Source organism: Drosophila sechellia, chromosome 2L, assembly GCF_004382195.2.
Source record: "Drosophila sechellia strain sech25 chromosome 2L, ASM438219v1, whole genome shotgun sequence".
Taxonomy (NCBI): domain Eukaryota; kingdom Metazoa; phylum Arthropoda; class Insecta; order Diptera; family Drosophilidae; genus Drosophila; species Drosophila sechellia.
Window position 1 is genome coordinate 23,426,989 of NC_045949.1, and position 19,506 is coordinate 23,446,494.

At 39.6% G+C, this 19,506-nt stretch overlaps 1 protein-coding gene across 2 annotated transcripts in view; it reads right to left on the bottom strand.

The window, feature by feature from the left end:
- Positions 1 to 1,857: 1,857 nt before the first annotated feature.
- LOC116800190 (scavenger receptor class B member 1) overlaps positions 1,858 to 19,506 on the bottom strand; it is a 150,149-nt gene continuing 132,500 nt past the window's right edge. For both annotated transcript variants that reach the window (XM_032713827.1, XM_032713826.1), the window contains exons 9-10: positions 18,927 to 19,498; positions 1,858 to 2,139 (exon numbers count right to left, since the gene is read on the bottom strand). In XM_032713827.1, the coding sequence (XP_032569718.1) occupies positions 18,935 to 19,498 (564 nt within the window). In that variant the 3' untranslated portion in view covers positions 1,858 to 2,139; positions 18,927 to 18,934. The remainder of the gene's footprint in view (positions 2,140 to 18,926; positions 19,499 to 19,506) is intronic.

Here is a 19,506-nt window from a genome sequence, read left to right on the forward strand (position 1 = left end):
AAGACAACGTCCCAGAAATCGGATCAGATTTTTAAAGGTCGGACATACCTTTTACCCAGAAATTTACACATTACTCATTCGTTTTCGTATACAACTCTAAACAATCACTGCTAATGTGGTTAAGATGTTACGCCAACTCAACGTGTCACCCGAGGACCGCAGTTTCCAATACATGTAGTTCTTTGCTTATATAGTTTCCTTTTAACAAGTAGTAAAGCTTATAAGTGTAACCAATCATTTATGTTCTTCAAGACTTCTCATTTAATTATTTAGAATTATTACGCAATTTATTATTTAGATTTAGGAACAACCGCTCTGAGCAACAACTTCACTCGACTCGACAATCTTCACTCCCGCTCCCTTTCTATCGATAGCTTGCTCTTGTCTAGGGTTGCATTTTAATCAGGGTTGCTTGTAGAAGTATCGAAAGATCTAATACCTATTCCCACTGCGAGTATTCTTACTCGAACCAATTCCCTCATACATTCCTTGGAGAGCTTGGCCTTCGCAACCATTGACCCCCGTAATGTATGGTACAGCGACATACACATGCATACATACATACGAAGCTTGCCATATCTAGACGAACAATTTATAAACAAATTGAAAATTAGGGCAAAAGCCATCAAATCGTCGTTCTATGAAGATTACTTCTTGGGCGGAGCGGATACGATAGCGGAGGAGCTACATCAACTAAACGGGGAACTTCCATTGATTCTACAGGATGGCCTACAAAAAGTTTTTAGATGACGCTGGAATCAAACATTTGCTGTTGGGACCAAGTACGGAACACATTCACGTTCTCACCAAAAGTAGATTCAGACCAAGCGCATCATTTCGTCCATAGTAACTTTACTGTTTGATCCGTTGGGATCATCATCGTTGAAAAATTACCTGTCAGGAGCTGTGGCAACTAAAACTGCACGGAGACAATTCAGTATCCCAAAGCATACCCTGCTTTCGTCGCTTTCGCAACATTAGTTTATTAAAATAAGTAACATTGTAAGTCCGAATGGCAAGAAATGTCCGAATACTGCATGCATATTTTAAGACCATCTACGTACACAAGAAGGTGTTATTACTAATAGAAGTCATCGTAGGTCCCATGTGGACATTGTTGTAATCTTGAAATAAATCTTATACCCAGCGTGCCACTATTGGCAGCTATGGCGGATGCATGCTTATGTATCCAATAGGAATTTTACATGTGCCTAGCTTACGCAGGAAAACACGTTCTTATCAATGCCAACGTTTCCTCGTAGTCCATCCGCTGTCCTCATAAACAGGTATTACGTGAACGGCCTTTCGTGAACTTGCTCTCTCTGCTGAACTGGAATTATTTCCATTGCCTGCAGCGGGGGAGAAAGTTAATATCGCACAATGGGTAACAATAGTTTGGCATCGCTATGGTGCTGTCATAGCAAATGGGGACTATTGGCTAGCTGAAAATAATTCATCATTTATGGATCTCGATTGATAACATATTGAGATATGAACGGCGTCTTCGATTGAAATTGTTTTTGTAATGACTTAGGATCGATTTTCAAATATTTTCCTTTTCGAAAACTTCAGTTTGGTATTACTTTTCAGTAGAGCGATTAAAGATTTTATCATCTGATTAGCGTACTCTTATGTGGAAATACTTTAAATTAAATGATTTACACTGTCCTCTCTTCTAAAGACCGAGTGGTTTTACCAGCCAGCTTCCTTGTCCGGGTACTAAGACATGATTTAACCGTTCCATGCATTTTTGTGAGAAGTTCTGGAGCTAGGTCGCAGTTATGAGCACATGCCAAAATCATTTGTCACTTACTGTCATATTTTAGATGATATTTATTCAATAAAAAGCATTTGTGATATATTTACAGGGGTAAAATGTAATTCTTCTAAACATTATGAACTACAACTTTTTGTTTAAACCTATCACAGTTTTTAAACAGCTATTAGCGTGTGTATTAAAATAAATTGAATCAAATTAGCGATTGAATTAACACTACGAGAGCTGTATTCTATAACTTAGTTTTATTAGCCAAAAACCTAATGTTCCAGATCGGTTACACATCCAAAACCACTAAATGGTGACTTCTCCATGGCGAGAAGCGAGCTGATAAACTTTGGGCTCCCTGAGTTACATGTCACCTGAAAAATAACATTATAGTTTGGTCAATTATTACTTTCGGTTAAAGAATTATTATTTAATATCCTTCCCAGGTCGCCACTCGCGAAAATAATAATTATTATTATGCATTTTGAACGACTATCGCATATATGTGTCTAACTATCATCAGTTAATGCTGGTTCATTATAAACGTTAAATTTTTGTTTTTAGGCGACAAAAATGGTTTTTTTGCGATATCTATAAAAAAATAGACCGCATTTTGCAAAAGCCTAATTGCAGCTTGCTATAGAATTCGATTCCTGTTTTCTACAGCACCCAACAACAACTCTCGAAATTCCTTATGCTGAGTTATGTATATTTTTGTCGATTAACTTTACTTTGCCGAACGAATGGCAAACTGCCGATCCTTAAAAGCTTTAAACGTTTAAGTAAAATAGCACAAAAAAATTAACAGGTTTATTCTACAAATTTGTAAAATAACTTAAGTGTAAAGAGCTTTTATACCTAAAGAGGATTGGAACAGAATATATGTACAATCAAAGAACGCAGTTGCAATATTTACGGATTTATCTAAGACTGAATACAGAACAGATGCCGAAAAATTCAGGGACCATATGAAGCACTTCGCCACTCCCCATATGCCCGGTAGATTATGGGCTTGAAAAGCTGCAAAGACGAGAAGAATCTGGACACTGTGAAGGACTACCGTGGACCTTTCGAAGTGTCATTAAGGAGTTGAGCACCCCCAAGAGGCCATTAGAAGCGTCCTCCCCCCATCAGAACCCAACCAGCAAAGCGGGTAAAGACCCCCAGCAAAAAATGGAGGAGACGGAAGCCATTCTGGACAACCTTTTAGCGAAGGTCAACCACAAGCGTTAATTTCGCAATGAAAAACTCATTTGCCAGATTGAAGGAGCTCCAACTGAAGCTGCGCACAAAGCAGCCGGAGGCGGAGAATTCGCATTTCGGACGCACCGCAAGCACCGATTCTAGCCAATAGACCACCCCTAAACGTCTCTCCAGCTACGAGGAACCGAGTAAGGGCAAGGACGGTCCTAAACCAAAGAAGCACACGGCGCTGTCCGCGCAGAAAGTCCAGCGATCAGACCCGCAGAAGGCAGCGGGACCTCAGCGCCAACTCAGGACTCCGCCCCACGCCACTGTAGCGGGAAGTAATCCACAAGCCAGACTGCAGCAGCGACCGCTCGAACCGCGCTGGTTATCACCCCATCAGCTGCCTTACCGTATAGCAAAGTGATGTCGAACCCCAATTATATGTTTGATTCAGCTTAACATTAATCACTGCACGGCAGCACAAGACCTGCTAGTGCAGACGGTGTGTGAACGCAGAGTGGAGCTTGCGCTACTTAGCGAGCCCTACCGAACGCTCTGGACACGCAGTTATTCCGAGAGCAGTTCGTACCCTCGCTGAGCAGAGAAGGAGCTGGGCTGACGGTAGTCGCGCTAAAGAGGCACTTGAAGGTCGCGTGCGACGTCAGCATGCAAACGAGCAGGACCCATAGCCGAAAAAGTGCCCCTGTCTACTGGTGGCTATACGAGTTTGCCTATCCGCCAGTCGTCGCTATCATCGCGCTAGAGGTGCGGAGTCCTTTGCCGAACGCCAATCCGAGTATAGAGCCCACAGGAAAGCACTCAAGATACGGGAGAGCAAGCGGAAATGCTTCTTCGACCTATGCGATTCTGCTGACAGCGACCCATGGGGAAGTGCCTACAATGTGGTGGTCAAGAAGACATATACGAGGACTCAATGTGGTGGTCAAGAAGACATATACGAGGACTCCCAAGCTACTGTACCCAGCGATGCTCCGCAGTGTAGCGGATTCCTTTGATGGATGGGTTACGCCCCGCCGACTCAGACACAGGGCACAACGTCGAAGCCGACGCCACGGTCAGCAGTAAGGAGATCCTGGAGCTGGCAAAAATTAGGAAAGAACGGCAAGACTCCCGGACCCGACGACATTCCGATCAGGGCGCTTCGGCTTGCTCTCTACCTCCAGCCAGACTCGTTTGCGAAAGAATTATCCAAGTGCCTGACTGAAGGAGTCTTCCCAAGTTGCTGGAAGATACAAAAGCTGTTGCTCCTCCCAAAACCAGGGAAGCCACCCGAGGAGCCTTCATCGTTTCGGCCGATATACCTCATCGATGGATCTGGCAAGCTCCTGGAGAAACTGGTGTGCATTCGGCTACAGAGGGCTATCGCTGACGCGGGTGACCATGCGTACTGCCTCATGGTCACACTAGACATCAGGAACGCCTTAAACACAGCGAGGTGGGACGGGATCCTAAAAGCATTAATTGGCTTCGGCGTTCCAGCCTACCTAGTCAGGTTCATTTGCAGCTACTTCTCGGAACGGGTCCTACTGTGCGAGTCGTCGGAAGGAGTCTTCAGGCACCAGGTCACCGGTGGAGTCCCGCAAGGCTCGGTTCTTGTCCCACTTCTGTGGAACGCCATATATGACGGGATACTTCGCTTACCGCTGGGTGAAAAAAGCGAGATCGTAGTGGAGACGGCCACTGTCGAAGTAGGCAGTTCCTCGGTGTCCTCCTCGGGCAATTAAGTACCTGGGAGTCATGATGGAGACCAGGCCTCGTCCCGTAAACACCTAGCGTACGCTAGCTCGAAAGCAGCAGGAGTAAATTGGACGTTATCAACCATATTGCTGAATACCAAACGCCCAAAACAGGCGAGAAGACGGCTGCTGACGAACATCACCCGCGCGACCATATGCCGTCCCGGTGTGGCCAAAAGCGCTTAATCAGAAAGCTACGCTCAGGGCCTAAATGTTACCCATAAACTGTCGGCACTACGTATCTGCTGCGCCTTCAGAACAGTGTCCAACGAGGCGGCATTGGTAATCGCAGGAATACCGCCTCTAGAACTACGAGCACAGGAAAACAAAGTGGTCTTCAACCAAACCCACGGTAGAACCGTCTTCTTCAGCCCCAAGAGGTCAATATGAGCAGAACCAAGGCAGTGCATTTTGGAGACATGGAAGCACAGGTGGAGCAACGGGCTAAAGGGTCGCTGGATGCAGCAGCTGATTCCTAATTTCACGCCGTGGATAGAACGGAAGCATGGCGAAATAACGTTCCATTTAACGCAGCTGATCAGTTCGCAGCGACCTTAAGCGCTTTGCACACGAGGAAATGTAAATGCCCATGATGCGGAAGTAGACGGTGCGAAGCCCCAGAGCACATTCTCTTCTCGTGCGAGCGTAAGGAGATCCCTGGAAGCCGTACTTTGCAGCAGATGTCAAATAAACAAATTAAAAAAAAATCTCTTTGCTGCTTGCACTTTTTTCGATGAAATGCTGCTATCTCAAACCGACCACTTCCAAAGGATCTCTTTCTTTCGCAAGGCCAAGATTTCGCTTCTATTCATTTTAAAAATTCTATAAAGTTTTTACAGTCCTAATTTCGCAAATAAAATCGTAAATAGATTTTTCGACCTGTATCTCCAAAGCTGCTTGCTATTAAAGTTAACCCACTTTTGGAATACAGCTTGCAAACAAACTTTATGACAACTCTGCTAAATCTCGCGCTTAAATGGCACGTATGTATCACTATTTTTTGCCGCACTCATACATGCATGTTTACGTTGCAATTTGGTGTCGGGACAACTTAGAACTACCGAGAACGGAGAAGGGTAGATATTGGTTTAGTGGGTTAGGCCACTTTTGGTTGTCTTTCCAGCACAAGATCCAACATACATTTCAGACAACGAAAAATTAATTTAATTTTCCAAAATGTAGATATTTTAAAAAGGCTCAGTAAGTTTCCCGCTTGTGTCTAAGGTGCCCGACATCCATTCCAAGTTTAATGGTGCTTGTGCAAAGAAATGAGAGAACATGAGAACATGGAATTAAGAAAAACAACCCAATTGGGAAACGGAAATTGTACATGTACCGATAAAAATATGGTGTCCTAAGAGTAATCTAGGGTAATCGCATGAAGGTCATTTTTGGCAGCGTTATCTTGGATCGTTCGTGGATGTTCATATCACTTAAACTGACAATGGTAAAAAGTTTGCTGGGCTTTAAGTCCATATACAAGGACTTTATGAATGTCCGGGGGCTCTTATCGTCTCTAAGTATAGTCTTAAAAATGTAACGTACAGCTTTGACAAAAGTTTCTAGTCGACTCCCACAAGCAGGTCCAGGCCTACTTTACCGATCACTAAAGAGATTGAAGAGTAATTAATGCTGTGAGCAGCGCACGGCGAAAAGGTGGTTCCTGCTCAAAAGCTGTTTGCAGAACAGTATTCATTTAGACCCGCTAAGCCTTAGCCCTTTTATGTTAGAGCGGAAGAGATATGCATTGAATGTTGATGAAACTCCACCAACAAAGCAGCTTGAAGCGAAGCATAATCTCCAAAAGCGCATACGCTCCAGATAGCGACGAAAGCGCAGATTCACAGAGAGCGATGAGAGTAATGCTATTCGCATGGCACATGAGAGGGAGGACACGAACGTTGTAATTAAGATTAAGGAGAGAAAGCGGGCGTGGCAACATGGGTCAATAAACTTGTGCACCGTCTTCGTCTCAAAGAATCTGTATGTCGAATCTCGACCTTCTAGCTTTTATAGTTCCTGAGATCTCGAAGTTCATACGGAAAGACGGATAGACGAACATGGCTAGATCGACTCGGCTATTGATCGGCTATTGACTACTTTATGTAGTCGGAAACGTTTCCTTCTGCCTGTTACATACTTTTCAACGAATCTAGTATACTCTATACTATAAAGAGCTGGATCTCTGATACAATGGTAACGCATTTATCGGTGCAGATATATCGTTTCTTTATCAGGTATCATTACAGAGAAGGCGGGATACTGACCGGAAAACGTATAGCCGACGCTGCCGACGTACTAGGCTACGGAGGTAGGTGGTGTAAGAGGTTTGAGTCTTTACGGCTTTTTATGCCTATTTTTGGGGGGACGATTTTAGTTTCTTTGGCCGACAATGTCGACGTACTAGGCCAAGCTACCACGGGTGAATTCCGAACTTATCAGTAATATTTTTTTTTTTTTTTTGGAGTAACTAATTCTATTTATTAAGATTTCAAAAGGAATCGTTCAGTAATTCCTCTGAACTTAACCTAATGTGTGATAAAGATAAATGAGACCAAGTGGTATCTTAATTATAAAGTACAAAAGAAAATGTAATATGTTATGTTATCCTCCGGGTAAGGAGATCGCTGGGGTGTACCCTCTTCAGTCTTCGGAGAGAGATGGGATCAGCTAGGATAGTTGCTAGTCGGTTCGGGTGGGCCATAAGCCTGTCGGCATAACGGCTGCTGTGGAAATTAATCTGATCCCCAAGAAGGGTAACTTTCAGATCTCTTTCGATGACTATGTTCGTCACGTACCAGGGGAGCCCAGATGCGTGACGTGCAGCTCTTGACTGGACCACACGGAGCCTATTAAGCTGGGATTTGGCGGCAGTTCCCCACACCTGGATGGCATAACTCCACGTTGGAGCGAGAATGGCTTTGATTAAAAGAGCCTTAGAGCTCATTTGAAGTTTGCTGGAGTGGAAGAGCCAGTCGAGCTTTTTTAGCTTCGCCAGTGACTTTGATTTGACCGACGTGATGTGGGCCCCCCAGGTCAGTCTCCGATCTAGATGAACTCCTAGGTAGCAGTGCGATCTAGCATTGGTGATAGGGCTTCCATTGAAGGTCAGATCTGTGCAGGTTCCGGGTCGCAGGGAAAAAGTTACACAGGCTGACTTTGAGGAGTTAATGGCCACATTCCATTTGGCAGTCCATTTTTCGATTGCGTGCAGCCAATCCTGGACCGCGTTGGAGGCAGTTTGCAGTGAAGGATGAGACATGTTTTCGACGAGTGGCGTGAGGTGGTTTTTGGACATATACGTATACGAAGTACTGTTTAATGTTGGCCAGTTCCCGTATGGAATATCGTAAAAGCTTCCTAGAAAAAGGAACCTCTGGTTTAGGTGGGCTGGGAGTTTGCCGATGAAAAAAAAACACATTTTGAATAGGTGTAACCAGTAACGTTTAACGAAATAAATTGATTGTAGGCAAGGGAACCTTGAAAGGCTGGTGCACGCTTAAGAGTCCAGTATACGATGTTAGATTAAGATTTATGTAAGTTTAAGAAACATTAAAAAAATTTTTTATTATTCAAGAAAAAAGTAATAATAAAATAGATGCTAAGATGACTAGATACTAAATATATTCTACAAAAATATTTGAATAATTTTTCCCCTATTTCAATTTCTTTCAGTGTTGTTCTTCTTCGCGATATTCTTGTTTCTATGGAAAGCTTTGGTTCAACCTAATAGACGATAGACCGCCACCATAGGGCTCATCTGACCCGGCAGGAGCCAGAGACGACAAGGGCCTGGCGTGGTCAGAAGGGACAGTGGAGACTTTGGTCGGTAAAGGTGGTTCTGGTAAGAGAGTTGGCTTGCACTAACGAACGATACACCTCCGCCACTATAACATCCCTTCTACGACGTGGGAAAACGAAGGCAGGACGATGTAGCAGTAACGCTGCGCAGCAGCCGTCGAGGACTGTAGGAGTCCATTGACCAGATAATAAAGCTTATCTAATCTGAAACCCTATTTTCTCCTTTGTTTAGACGAACAGAAAAGCTTTCTGAGCTGAGAAGAGTCAAGAAAAACTGTTTGTTACAGTGCCTAGTTTATTGATTTTATCGTTTGCAGTAGGATTCGCGGTATGAATATATGTATATAATAATAATATAAATTAAATATAATAAATATAAATAGTATTAAGATATAATTATGTGTTAAAAAGTTAAAATTGATTGCGTTAAGAACGGCAGAGAGACAAGATTACAGTCTATTATAGTAGAACATAATATTCTGTAGTATAGCTAAATGAGCTAAATATCAACAAATCAACAACGATTCAATATTAGGGGTATGTAGTTTCTAGTAAATCTATTTGGAACAGAGAAGTTTAGCCGACAAAACAAGTCGGGACCATCAACTTCCCCACAAATAAGCTTACAAATAAAGACTTTTCCAAGCATCAATTAACGGTTAGCTAGAGAATGTAAATTAATTAAAAGTAGTCTACTACGGAGGTAATATTAAGTTTGCATCCCAATTTATGCGCCGCAAGTCAAACAGTAAAAAGTTTTCCTAGCGCGACTATTTTTACATCGTATCTGCCATTTTGATTTACTTTGCTTAATGTGCATGCATGATCCGCTCAATAACCACCAGGTCGCCTTATATCCCATGACTCGGTTCTTTCCGCAGTTGTAGTTTCTTGGGCCTTCTGAATCTACCTTCTTCTCCATAGCCCAGGTTATCATTTTTCCAACACGTTATCGCAAACTTTGTTCTGCATATCCGGTCAGTGATGTGCTGCCGCTACCTTGCTCGTCCTGGTTTCGAACCCCCGCCTGATGGCGGATAGCGTCAGCCCTTGATTTTAGTACAATACTATCAAAAAGCCGAGCTTTTACAAAGTTCAATCTTATTTTGGTAAAACTACCCCTACTAATGTCTTTCTTATTTATTGACAATTGAAATTTATTTTGAAAAGAATATTGCCTTCTGAAGGATCGTCATAAAATTGAAGGAATATTACTTCAATTTGAACCTTATTTAATGTGACAATTGTGTTTGTAAAGAGGCCTCACATAAAGCAAACATCTACATTTGTTGCGATGATATTTTAAACTAAAATTTTTTTTTTATTCCTAGCCTAGGTGGCTAACATGAAATTCGCATATTCTAATCTTATCTCTAACATTAGAACGTTCTACCAAATTGCCTGCAGGGCTAGGGGCATATTTTAATTTTTGTACTGGCAACGGACGTGCAATGGTTATTGCTTTCATTTTTTGTCTAACAGCACATTTCCGTATGAAAAGTGTTATTAATATTACCATGATTATTAACCAGCATGTCCGAAAATATGATGGAAATCCAAATTTTTCAATTTGTATTGATGCTCTCATATATTTATACACCTCCTTAAGTTCCGTTTTCCTGGAATTCCTAAATTTTCAGAAAGTCCTTGCTGAATTTATCCAATTTCCATTTTAAGCTGATTTGGCCTAAGAATATTTGTATTTGTATAACCTACCAAGTTATAATAATTCCTTATAGACATAATAATTTTCTTTAAGAACTTCTGTCCCACTTTCAATTCATATTTGCATAATCCTCAAATCTGCGTTAACGTCTTCGATTGGTCACTTTAATAAATTAGTAGTTGAATCACTGATATTTGTTTTGGAATTAGTTTATCAAGGTTGTTCTGGCTATCAAAATAATCTTCATATTTTCTTCTAATTCATCTCTGATATTTTTATTTATTATACCAAATAAAATACGATACAATGAACCCATGAATTCCAACGGATCACGCTTACATTTGGATCTTGACTGCATCACAAACAATTTATGGTTTTTGTGGGAACCGGTGCGAGAGGAAGATGAGCGCAACTCACGCCCTCCCGATTAATCTAACATAAGCAGAGAGACGAGCGATCGGGCTGGAGGGAGAGAGGCAGTCGATTAAGGGAGTTGAATGTGAACACACGTATTAGAATACCATTGTGAACTAGTAATAAATAATATAACTAACTGTGAAATAAAGTGTATTGAAAAGAAGACTAAACTACCGAATTATTACAGTTTTCTTCAAGTTCCAATACATATATCTAAGTTAACACGCGCAAGTCGGAGGGGTACACCGAAATGTAACCCGAAACACAATATTGGGCCGGCCTAGTAACGCATTCCGATCTAGCATGAGCGGTGTACAACGGTCAGCATAATAAGGGGCGGGCAGGAGGAGCACTGGGCTCACTAAATAATCCATTTAAAATAATTAGCTAGTCGGTTTAATTTCTAAATTGGTCTTCAGCCTTTCGCAAACCTTATTCGTCCCCATTATAAGCGCATTTTGTTATCATATTAAGATAATTTTATAATATTTTATTTTATAATATATTACCAAATTCCAATAAGTGCTAATAATCTCCACATCTAAAAGATCTAAATATATTGCTGATGTCTTATTAACCTGCCTATGAAATATCTTGGTACCATATTTTTTGGTAATGCCCTAGAAATTGACATTTCAATACAAACGACAACATTGCCACGATAATTTCGATCATGGATGATGTTGCTTTGTTCGGTTTTTGGCCAAATTTTTTTTCAACATTTTATTCATTTTATGGACTTTTTCCATCTTTATTAAATATCGTCTTGCTGGAGGACAATTCTCATCCTTTAATAAAGCTATTTGCCCATATCACACAGAAATCTTTTCATATTTTTTGGATAAGTCTCCGACTATCCAAATTTCTGATTCGTTCACCTTCCATCGACTATTTCTAAGGTCGGTCTTCCAATGATGACCTGGCGTTACCACTTCTTGTTGGTCCATCTCAACAACCATAATCCTTTTTTTTAGTGTCTATATATTTATTTGCACTGGTTTTAGACTCGTTATAACTATTTTCATCTTCTTCGACTTCCAAATAGAGATTTAAATCTTTTAATTCCAGAAACTATCCTTCCGAGATCAGTGTTTTGCCCAAGAAGGCCGTCGAATCTAGTAAACCCCTTTACTCTACGAGTAATTATACTAGTACAGTTAAAGGGAATACTAGATTCGTCATAAAAAGTAGGTGTCGTGGCGAAATTATTTTTATTTTATTATTATTTATTCGATGATAGACTTTTTCACTTATACTATTACAAGATAGTACTATTACTTTATTAATAGCTTATCGTTGATTCGAAGCTGTTCACGATTTCGTTCCGATTCAGGCTGATCTTCTAAATCTTAATCCTAATCCACTCAACCTTGGCCAGAATCTTTTCTTTAGGATTTTCTTGAACTTTTAGATATGTTTAGCATAAAAGCTTTTTACTGAAAAATTTTCACTGCATTGTGAAATTCAAATATGCTGACTGGAGTTTACATTAAGTTTGGTTATTTATCGGGTGGCTAATTGTTGGCGACAAAAACCAGGGAAAAGAAAAGGAAATGAACCATCTCGAGGCGAGAGCGTTAGTTGTAGATTAGAAGACACAGCAGAGTGAACTCGTTGATGCACATAGCCTTACAAAATCGATCAACTTTTCAAGAAAAGATAGACAACAACACTTCAAATCCTGCTTTGACCAGTATAAATAGCCGAGTAGAGTTGGACCTGTCAGTCTATCCGTCCATCTATCCGAATGATGGTCGAGATCTCAGGAACTATAATATCTAGAATGTTGAGATCAAGCATGCAAAGAATACCTTATCCAAAAAGCCATTGGAATTCCATATCTAGTAATCTATTCCAAATGGAAATTGCGTACTTTGTTTATCGACTATTTTTCCTGATATATGGAGTTACAATTTGTACGGTCAATATCATCGGAATCAATTGGGGCCATGAAAAAATATTTTGTCGTTTCCCAACGTAAGTGCGGACTGATAACGGAAGACAATATATCAGTACGATATTCGAACAATACTGTAACACGAATGGCATTCAATTAATAAGGACTTCTCCATATTGACCTCAGGCGAATGTTGAGGTTGAAAATATGAATTGATCGTTAGTAGAGACTAAAAAGTGTCCATTGGAACAAATCCAATTTGTTACAAGCAATCAAGGTGTATGTTATTGCACAACTCCACATATCACGACAGGGACCTCCCCTTCCAAAATAATGTTCAACCGAATGATTGGAGAAAAAATCACTTATGTGTTAGATATATTGTATGAAGTTCATGATTCGGGAAAAAAAGACAACGACTGTATACGGAAACATAAGGGGAAATTAGATACTCATAAAAAGAGAGAAGGCAAAGATATGGTATTCCTTAAAAGGATAACACCAATCTTTGATACCACAACATATGAAGTATTAGAGCGTGAAGGCAGCATTGTTAAAGTGTCAGGTGTTACCCCCAACTCTCGTAACGAATGCTTGACACTTACGAATGCTAGACACTTAAAAAACTTTCAGATGCCAACCACAGAGATTCCATGACAACACCTTATGGAAGAAATTTCCACACAAACCAACGCATCGTCTGGACCTGGGTTGAAGCTCAAGCTGGTCAACAAGGGAGCTATGTGGGAACCGGCAGGTGGATTGGCCCGAAGCGATAAAGCGATAAAACTAGGGTAATTTCCAGAGGATGGAAAAATGTCTGATGACCCAGATAACCCCCTGCGTAACCCTATTTCAGCGCATCAGAACACGTCAATCGAATAACATTAGAAATATGAATTGCTTTTCTGACCTGGGATCCGTCAGAGAAGAGATAACTCGTCAAAAACATAAGTACATTAGCAAATTTACTTTACATCCTAACAACAACTAGAAGTCCAGCGCGGGTTTGCGACCGATCCTGACAGCGCCGTAGCGAAGACAGTTCTTAAGATTATTAAATACTGAACATTAAAAAAATTTGTAAAGTTTGTAGTCTCATAATTTTTGAGAACTATATAAATACTCAGGTGTGTGGCAAATTTGGTAGGTTTGTGGCCGTTAGAGAGGTTACAGCATCTACGATCATGACTGAGGGACACTGCGTTGGACACCAATCGCTCACTGAAAGTTTCGAAGGATAAATATGCTATAGCTTTGGATTTGTTACAAAACAGATTTAATAATCGGCGTCGATGCCGGGTCAGGCAATGCAACGATGCCCTTGCAGAATGCGCCTTCCCCGCATAAGCACCCACATCACCAATAGCATCCTCAGCAAAAGCATTTGCACCAGATGCCGTCCAACCACATTGCCCCGGTGAAAACGGGGTCGATATGGAGGAATCCTTATTAATTGAATGCCATTCATGATACAGTATTGTTCGAATATCGTACTGATATAACGGAAGACAATATTCCGTTATTAGTCCGCACATATATTGGGAAACGACAAATGGACAGCTCCATAAAAACAACATTTCCATGGTTCTAATCTGGAAGTAGCTCTAGTTCATCTTTTGGGCTCATGGTCGGCCTTATTCTTTTCAACAGATTTTTTTATTTCCAAAGAAAAAGTTCAGCAATGGGTCTTGTTTAAAATCCTTCCTTTATCTTTACTTTAGGCACCCGGACCTTATCATCATTCCCTTTGTCGAGCCGCCGACAATATCCAGGGAATGCCTTAAACGCTTATTGGCTTAGACAAATGAAGATGGTTTTATTCTATAGGAAAATAATAGTTTTGCAAGGCATTACACGTTTGACCTTACATCTGTTCTAAATTTTACGCACCGCAGTTTCTCTTCACTCACTCTTGGATATCGTCAGACGAACTGATCTGATTTCTACCTCTCCTTTCTTGCTGTATGACAATTCTTATCCTCTAATGTAACTATTTGACCTTCTACTTTATCTTTTTGTTTCTTAATATCAATCCTTTACTGCACCAGGAAAATTTTGGATAATTCGGTTATCGCAAATGAGGTGATTTTCAGAGGATCATGATTTCTGCTGATGGCCTAGAGCCAGGCTTCAGTTTCCGTTTAATTTATTTTCTAATCAAACCGTCGAGGAGTGAAGTCGTGAAAATTTCGTATCCGAGCTTAAATGGTTTTTATTCTCCTCTCGTGACGCACACCATTCCAAACACAGCTGGAACTGCAGCCGCGCGTAAACAGAAAAACTGCGATTTTTATTTAATTTAATTGCTGGAACATGTATTGATTAAAAAAAGGGAGCCCTAGGTAAAGTAAAGCTCGCGGACGAGAACAATGCAGGGTTAGGAGATATGAAAGCACTGGGAGAATTCCCAGTTTCAGAGAGTACGCGTTTAAATTTTCGGGTTAAATTTGGCAAAGAAAAGTTTATTTAAGTTCGTTTTGGTTCGAAAAATTGAGTGAAAGTTTGTGTTCGTATATTTTGAAAGTGTGCGTGGAAAACGCCACGCTATTATTGCAGCTCTTCTGCGCCGCGAGATCGATCTTTCGCCGAGGATTAAAATTGAGTGAGTTTTATCTGCATTAATATTTCTATTGGAAATAATACACAAAAACACACAGAAAGAAATTAAAAACAACATGTTACAAAGACAACTAAAAAAAAGAACAAAAAATAATACAAAAAATAAGACAATTTTAAAGTTTACACCGGGAAAAATCATGAAAGCTAACTAGGCAAAAGTCAATCAATTTTTTAATTTTTTTTGTGAAATATTTTTGATTTGCTTTCTTTGCTTTCAATATAAATTGAACAAATTTTACCCAAAATAACGCGACTAATAAATACACTGGAAACCATTTGTTGAACTCTAATAATATTTCTGAAGTTAACTGTTAAATATTAATTAAAGCTTAACCGAATAAACCCCCAAGCCATTCGCATAATTTTTTTTATTTTACTGATTCAAGAAACTAAATTGAAAAAAGTCATTGATGAAAAAAGATATCATGAAGAAGATCAACACTGAAAAAACTGAAATAAGGGAAAATTAATATATTTAATTATATTTAATTATAACTATTTTCTTTAACAAAAAAAAAAAAACACCCTTTACTGGACGCATCAAATTTAGTTCAATTTAATATGTACTTATTATTCTTCTTTTGCACATTGTTATTGATTATAAGTCACCAATATGAAAATAGAAATGAATATCTACAAATTTACATACTGAACTCGGCTGATGTTTCTCCGGACATAGGGCACACAAAGGGCCACTAGAGTCATGATCTTGAGGAATATGATTATAGGTAGGGTAGGACACAATTCCACCAGTGTTTCGCAGGCGACGAATTCTCAAGCTTTTCCTCCTGTTCTAGAACTGTCCCCTTCCGAATATATTTATTTGCTTCTTTTATTATATTCTTTTGTCGCAAGCACGCTCAATTCTCGATCTTATTTATTAATGTCTGTAGCAAAAAGGTATCTGTACAAGACAGACCACCACCACCCCCAACGCCGGCGAGCTAGAGCTGGATTCTAAAGCGTGCACCCGCCAGTGCATGTTCCCTTCCATCAATTTATTTCGTTACACGAGATGCTAAATCAACATTGGATTATGATCTGTCTTCACGTGATTTCATTCTGTGTTTGTTAATTTCCAAATGTAATCTGTCCTTCTTCTAATACATTTGATCTTATTTCGACCTCTGTTAATTCAGAGTAATTGTCAATTACTTCACTAAGCAAATGAGCTGCTTAGGGACTTGTCCTTTTATTTGTAATAGGATTGACTAAACTCTGCTCTATAATAGCTAGATATTAACATATTGTCCTACTTTGGCATAGACTACCGTGTATCGGTGTATCTGTATTACTGAAGACCTTTTTGAATTAATCAATCTTGGGATTCGAATTTTCTCTAAGAATAATAAATTATCTTTATATTCTTACTCGTTGAAAAGTGTGTAACAGGTAGAAGGTAGCGATTACGGCTAAAAAAATAACTGTTTATATTCTTGATTGGTATGGCCATGTCCGTATGAACGTCTCAATCTCATGAACTATAAAAGCTAGAAGATTAAGAATAAAGAAGACATAGAGACGTAGGCGCAGGGTAAAATTGTTGACCCATGCTGCCACGCACACTCGAACGCTCGCAAAACTGCCACGCCCACATGTATTGATACTATTTTATTGTTGTATTAGTTTTGTAAGTTTCTATCGATATGCCAATAACTTTTTGCCACGCCCACTCCAAATCCCACCAACCGCCCATTTTTATTATTATATTCGCCAATATCTATCGATATGACGGAGAAAAATAATTAAATGTCGCAATCTCACGGATGAGTAACGGGTATCTGTCTGATAGTTGGGAAACTCGACTAGAGTATTCTTTCTTGTTTTTATACCCCTTACTCGTAGAGTAAAAGGGTATATTCTTGATCAGGACCAATAGCCGAGTCGATCTGGCCATGTCCGTCTGTCAGTATGAACGTCGAGATCTCAGGAACTATCAAAACTAGAAGGTTGAGATTCAGCATACGGATTCTTAAGACAAAGCAAGAACCCACAAACCGCACAAAACTGCCACGCCCACACTTTTTCAAAATGTGTATTTTTACAATGCATCTAGAAAATTTATGAAGATAAGCAAAAGGCATATTTAATTACAGATAGATAGATAGCTTCAAGCTTAAAGAAAACAAGAGGTAATGCTATAGTCGAGTTCCCCGACTATCAGTTACCTTTTACTCAGCTAGTGTGAATGCGAACGCGCATTTTCTTCATTTTTCTGGGATATCGATAGATATTGGGGAATAAAATGAAAAAAAAATGTAAGATTGTTCCAAAGTGTGGGTGAGACCGCTACTCGTTACACTGACTTTCTTCAGCTTCTTTCCTGAATTTATCTATTCTCTTGTTGAGATAGGAACTGTGAACAAGACCACCATAGACGTAGCGCATGTTGGTTGACACACCCACTATAACGACCACAATCCTGTTACGCCCTCACTTTTAAAAAATATTTGTATCATTTTTCATATTTTTATTAGTCCTTTAATTTTCTATCGATTTGATATGACACTCCCACAAACCACCTTTTTTTGTCATTATATTCTCCAATATCTATATCAATCTGTACTTCAACCAAGGTGCGACGTTCTTACAAGATGCCCTGATACACAAAAAGGGTTTATAAGTTTAAAAATCTCAGAAACTAATTTTATAAGAGGTTTCTCCAGTGGGGTATTCCAGTTGATATACACATAAGAGAATTTCAGATCCTGAATATGTTCCTATATAATCACTATATCTTTGATATTCAATTCCAAAAAAAATCTACGTCAATACCTTCTGTAACCTATTTACTTCCTATTTCTCCAATTTTTCCTCTTATTTCCTATTTACAAACTTTATTTCGGCGGTTGCCTGGAATGACCAAGATGTAATCTAAAAATAGTCTACAGTGCAATGATCTAAATGCAATGTTGTATAGCAAATACTTGTCAACAATTGCTTCTTTGAACATTAACTAATGAACCGCTGACCTTGTTTGATGAGATTTTGGATATGTTAACCGGACAAGGCAATGACCGAATGTTTGAAACCCAGCAACGCAGCAATTGTCCGTATGCTCGTGCATAGCTAGCATAGACAGCTCTTTAAATTATTAAATTAGCTTTAAGTGAAAGAATGGGATTAAGTTTGATTTTTAAATTCGATGAATCGTTTTTCTCCTTTTCCCTGATTTTGGACTGTTCTGGATGGAGTGAGACTTAATGGTGAACTTATTTATAATGTACAAAATTTAATTCAAACTTTACTTAAAAGGTTTATGCTCTACTACAGATATATGAGCCAATTAAATGGTTTGGTTTATTGTTACGTAATTATAAAAATAAGTGCTTGTAATATATTATAATAATATTACCGTCCGTGTCCCGTTGGGTAAAATTACATTTTTAAACATTAAAGTTGATTCCTAAATCAACATTTCCATTTAATCAGCTAGTGCATGGAAAAATTATAACTTTGTTGATTTGAAATTGCAAAAAAAAATTTAAAAACGAAACATTTATAAACAATTAAGAGAGTGACAGATCGAACATTTTTTTTAATAGTGTGAGCGTGACAGTTTTGGACGGCTTGTGGACGTGGCTATTTTGCCATATCGATAGAAATTGGCAAGAGAAATCATAAACTAAAAACTAAACAACAACAAAAAAACTGTGTTGTTGAAAAGTTCTGAAACAAACTCGCGAAGTGTATTAGCTTTTATAATTCCCTGGTCCTGGAATTTCGTACGGACAGAGGGACACAATAACATGACTGCATTGTTAATTTAATTCTCAACATGCCATATTGTGGTAATTTCTAAGCTACACCCACCTGTTGCCTTAATGCAGCTGTTCTTCCCTTTTCAAAATCGTTTGCGGAGCTCGGCTCTCGGTGAAACACTCGACTCGTATATCGTCGCCGAGGCAGCATTTTTTTTCATCTGCGCAATAGCGGGTGCTTGTTGAAGTACGGGATATGGAAACAATATCACAGTCTCGCCCCTCGTCGCTGCTATCGCTCGTATCTAATAAAGCAGGTTCCATATCCAGGGCGTATGTTGTTTTTGAACTAAGTGCCGAGTCCTTGACTGTTTGCTTATTAACAGGATGCCTTACAACCGAAATATCATCTAGTAACTTAATATCGCACGCACTGTAAGCATGATTTGCTGTTTCTCCTGCGATGTTTTGAATTAAATTTGCTCGTACATATTTAACATCTGTTATATTAGCAGCTCGTCGGGAAAAGGTAGACATGTGAAGCGTGGCCTTGGTTATTGCATACCCCAAAAGACTTATTCCCAACAGGATGCCACTCCAAAAGCCTAAGGGATTAACTAACGGCAAAATGTTCAGGTAAAAGTTGAACCGCGAGTCCAAGCTGTCGGGCAGCTTTGACATCATCTGAAATA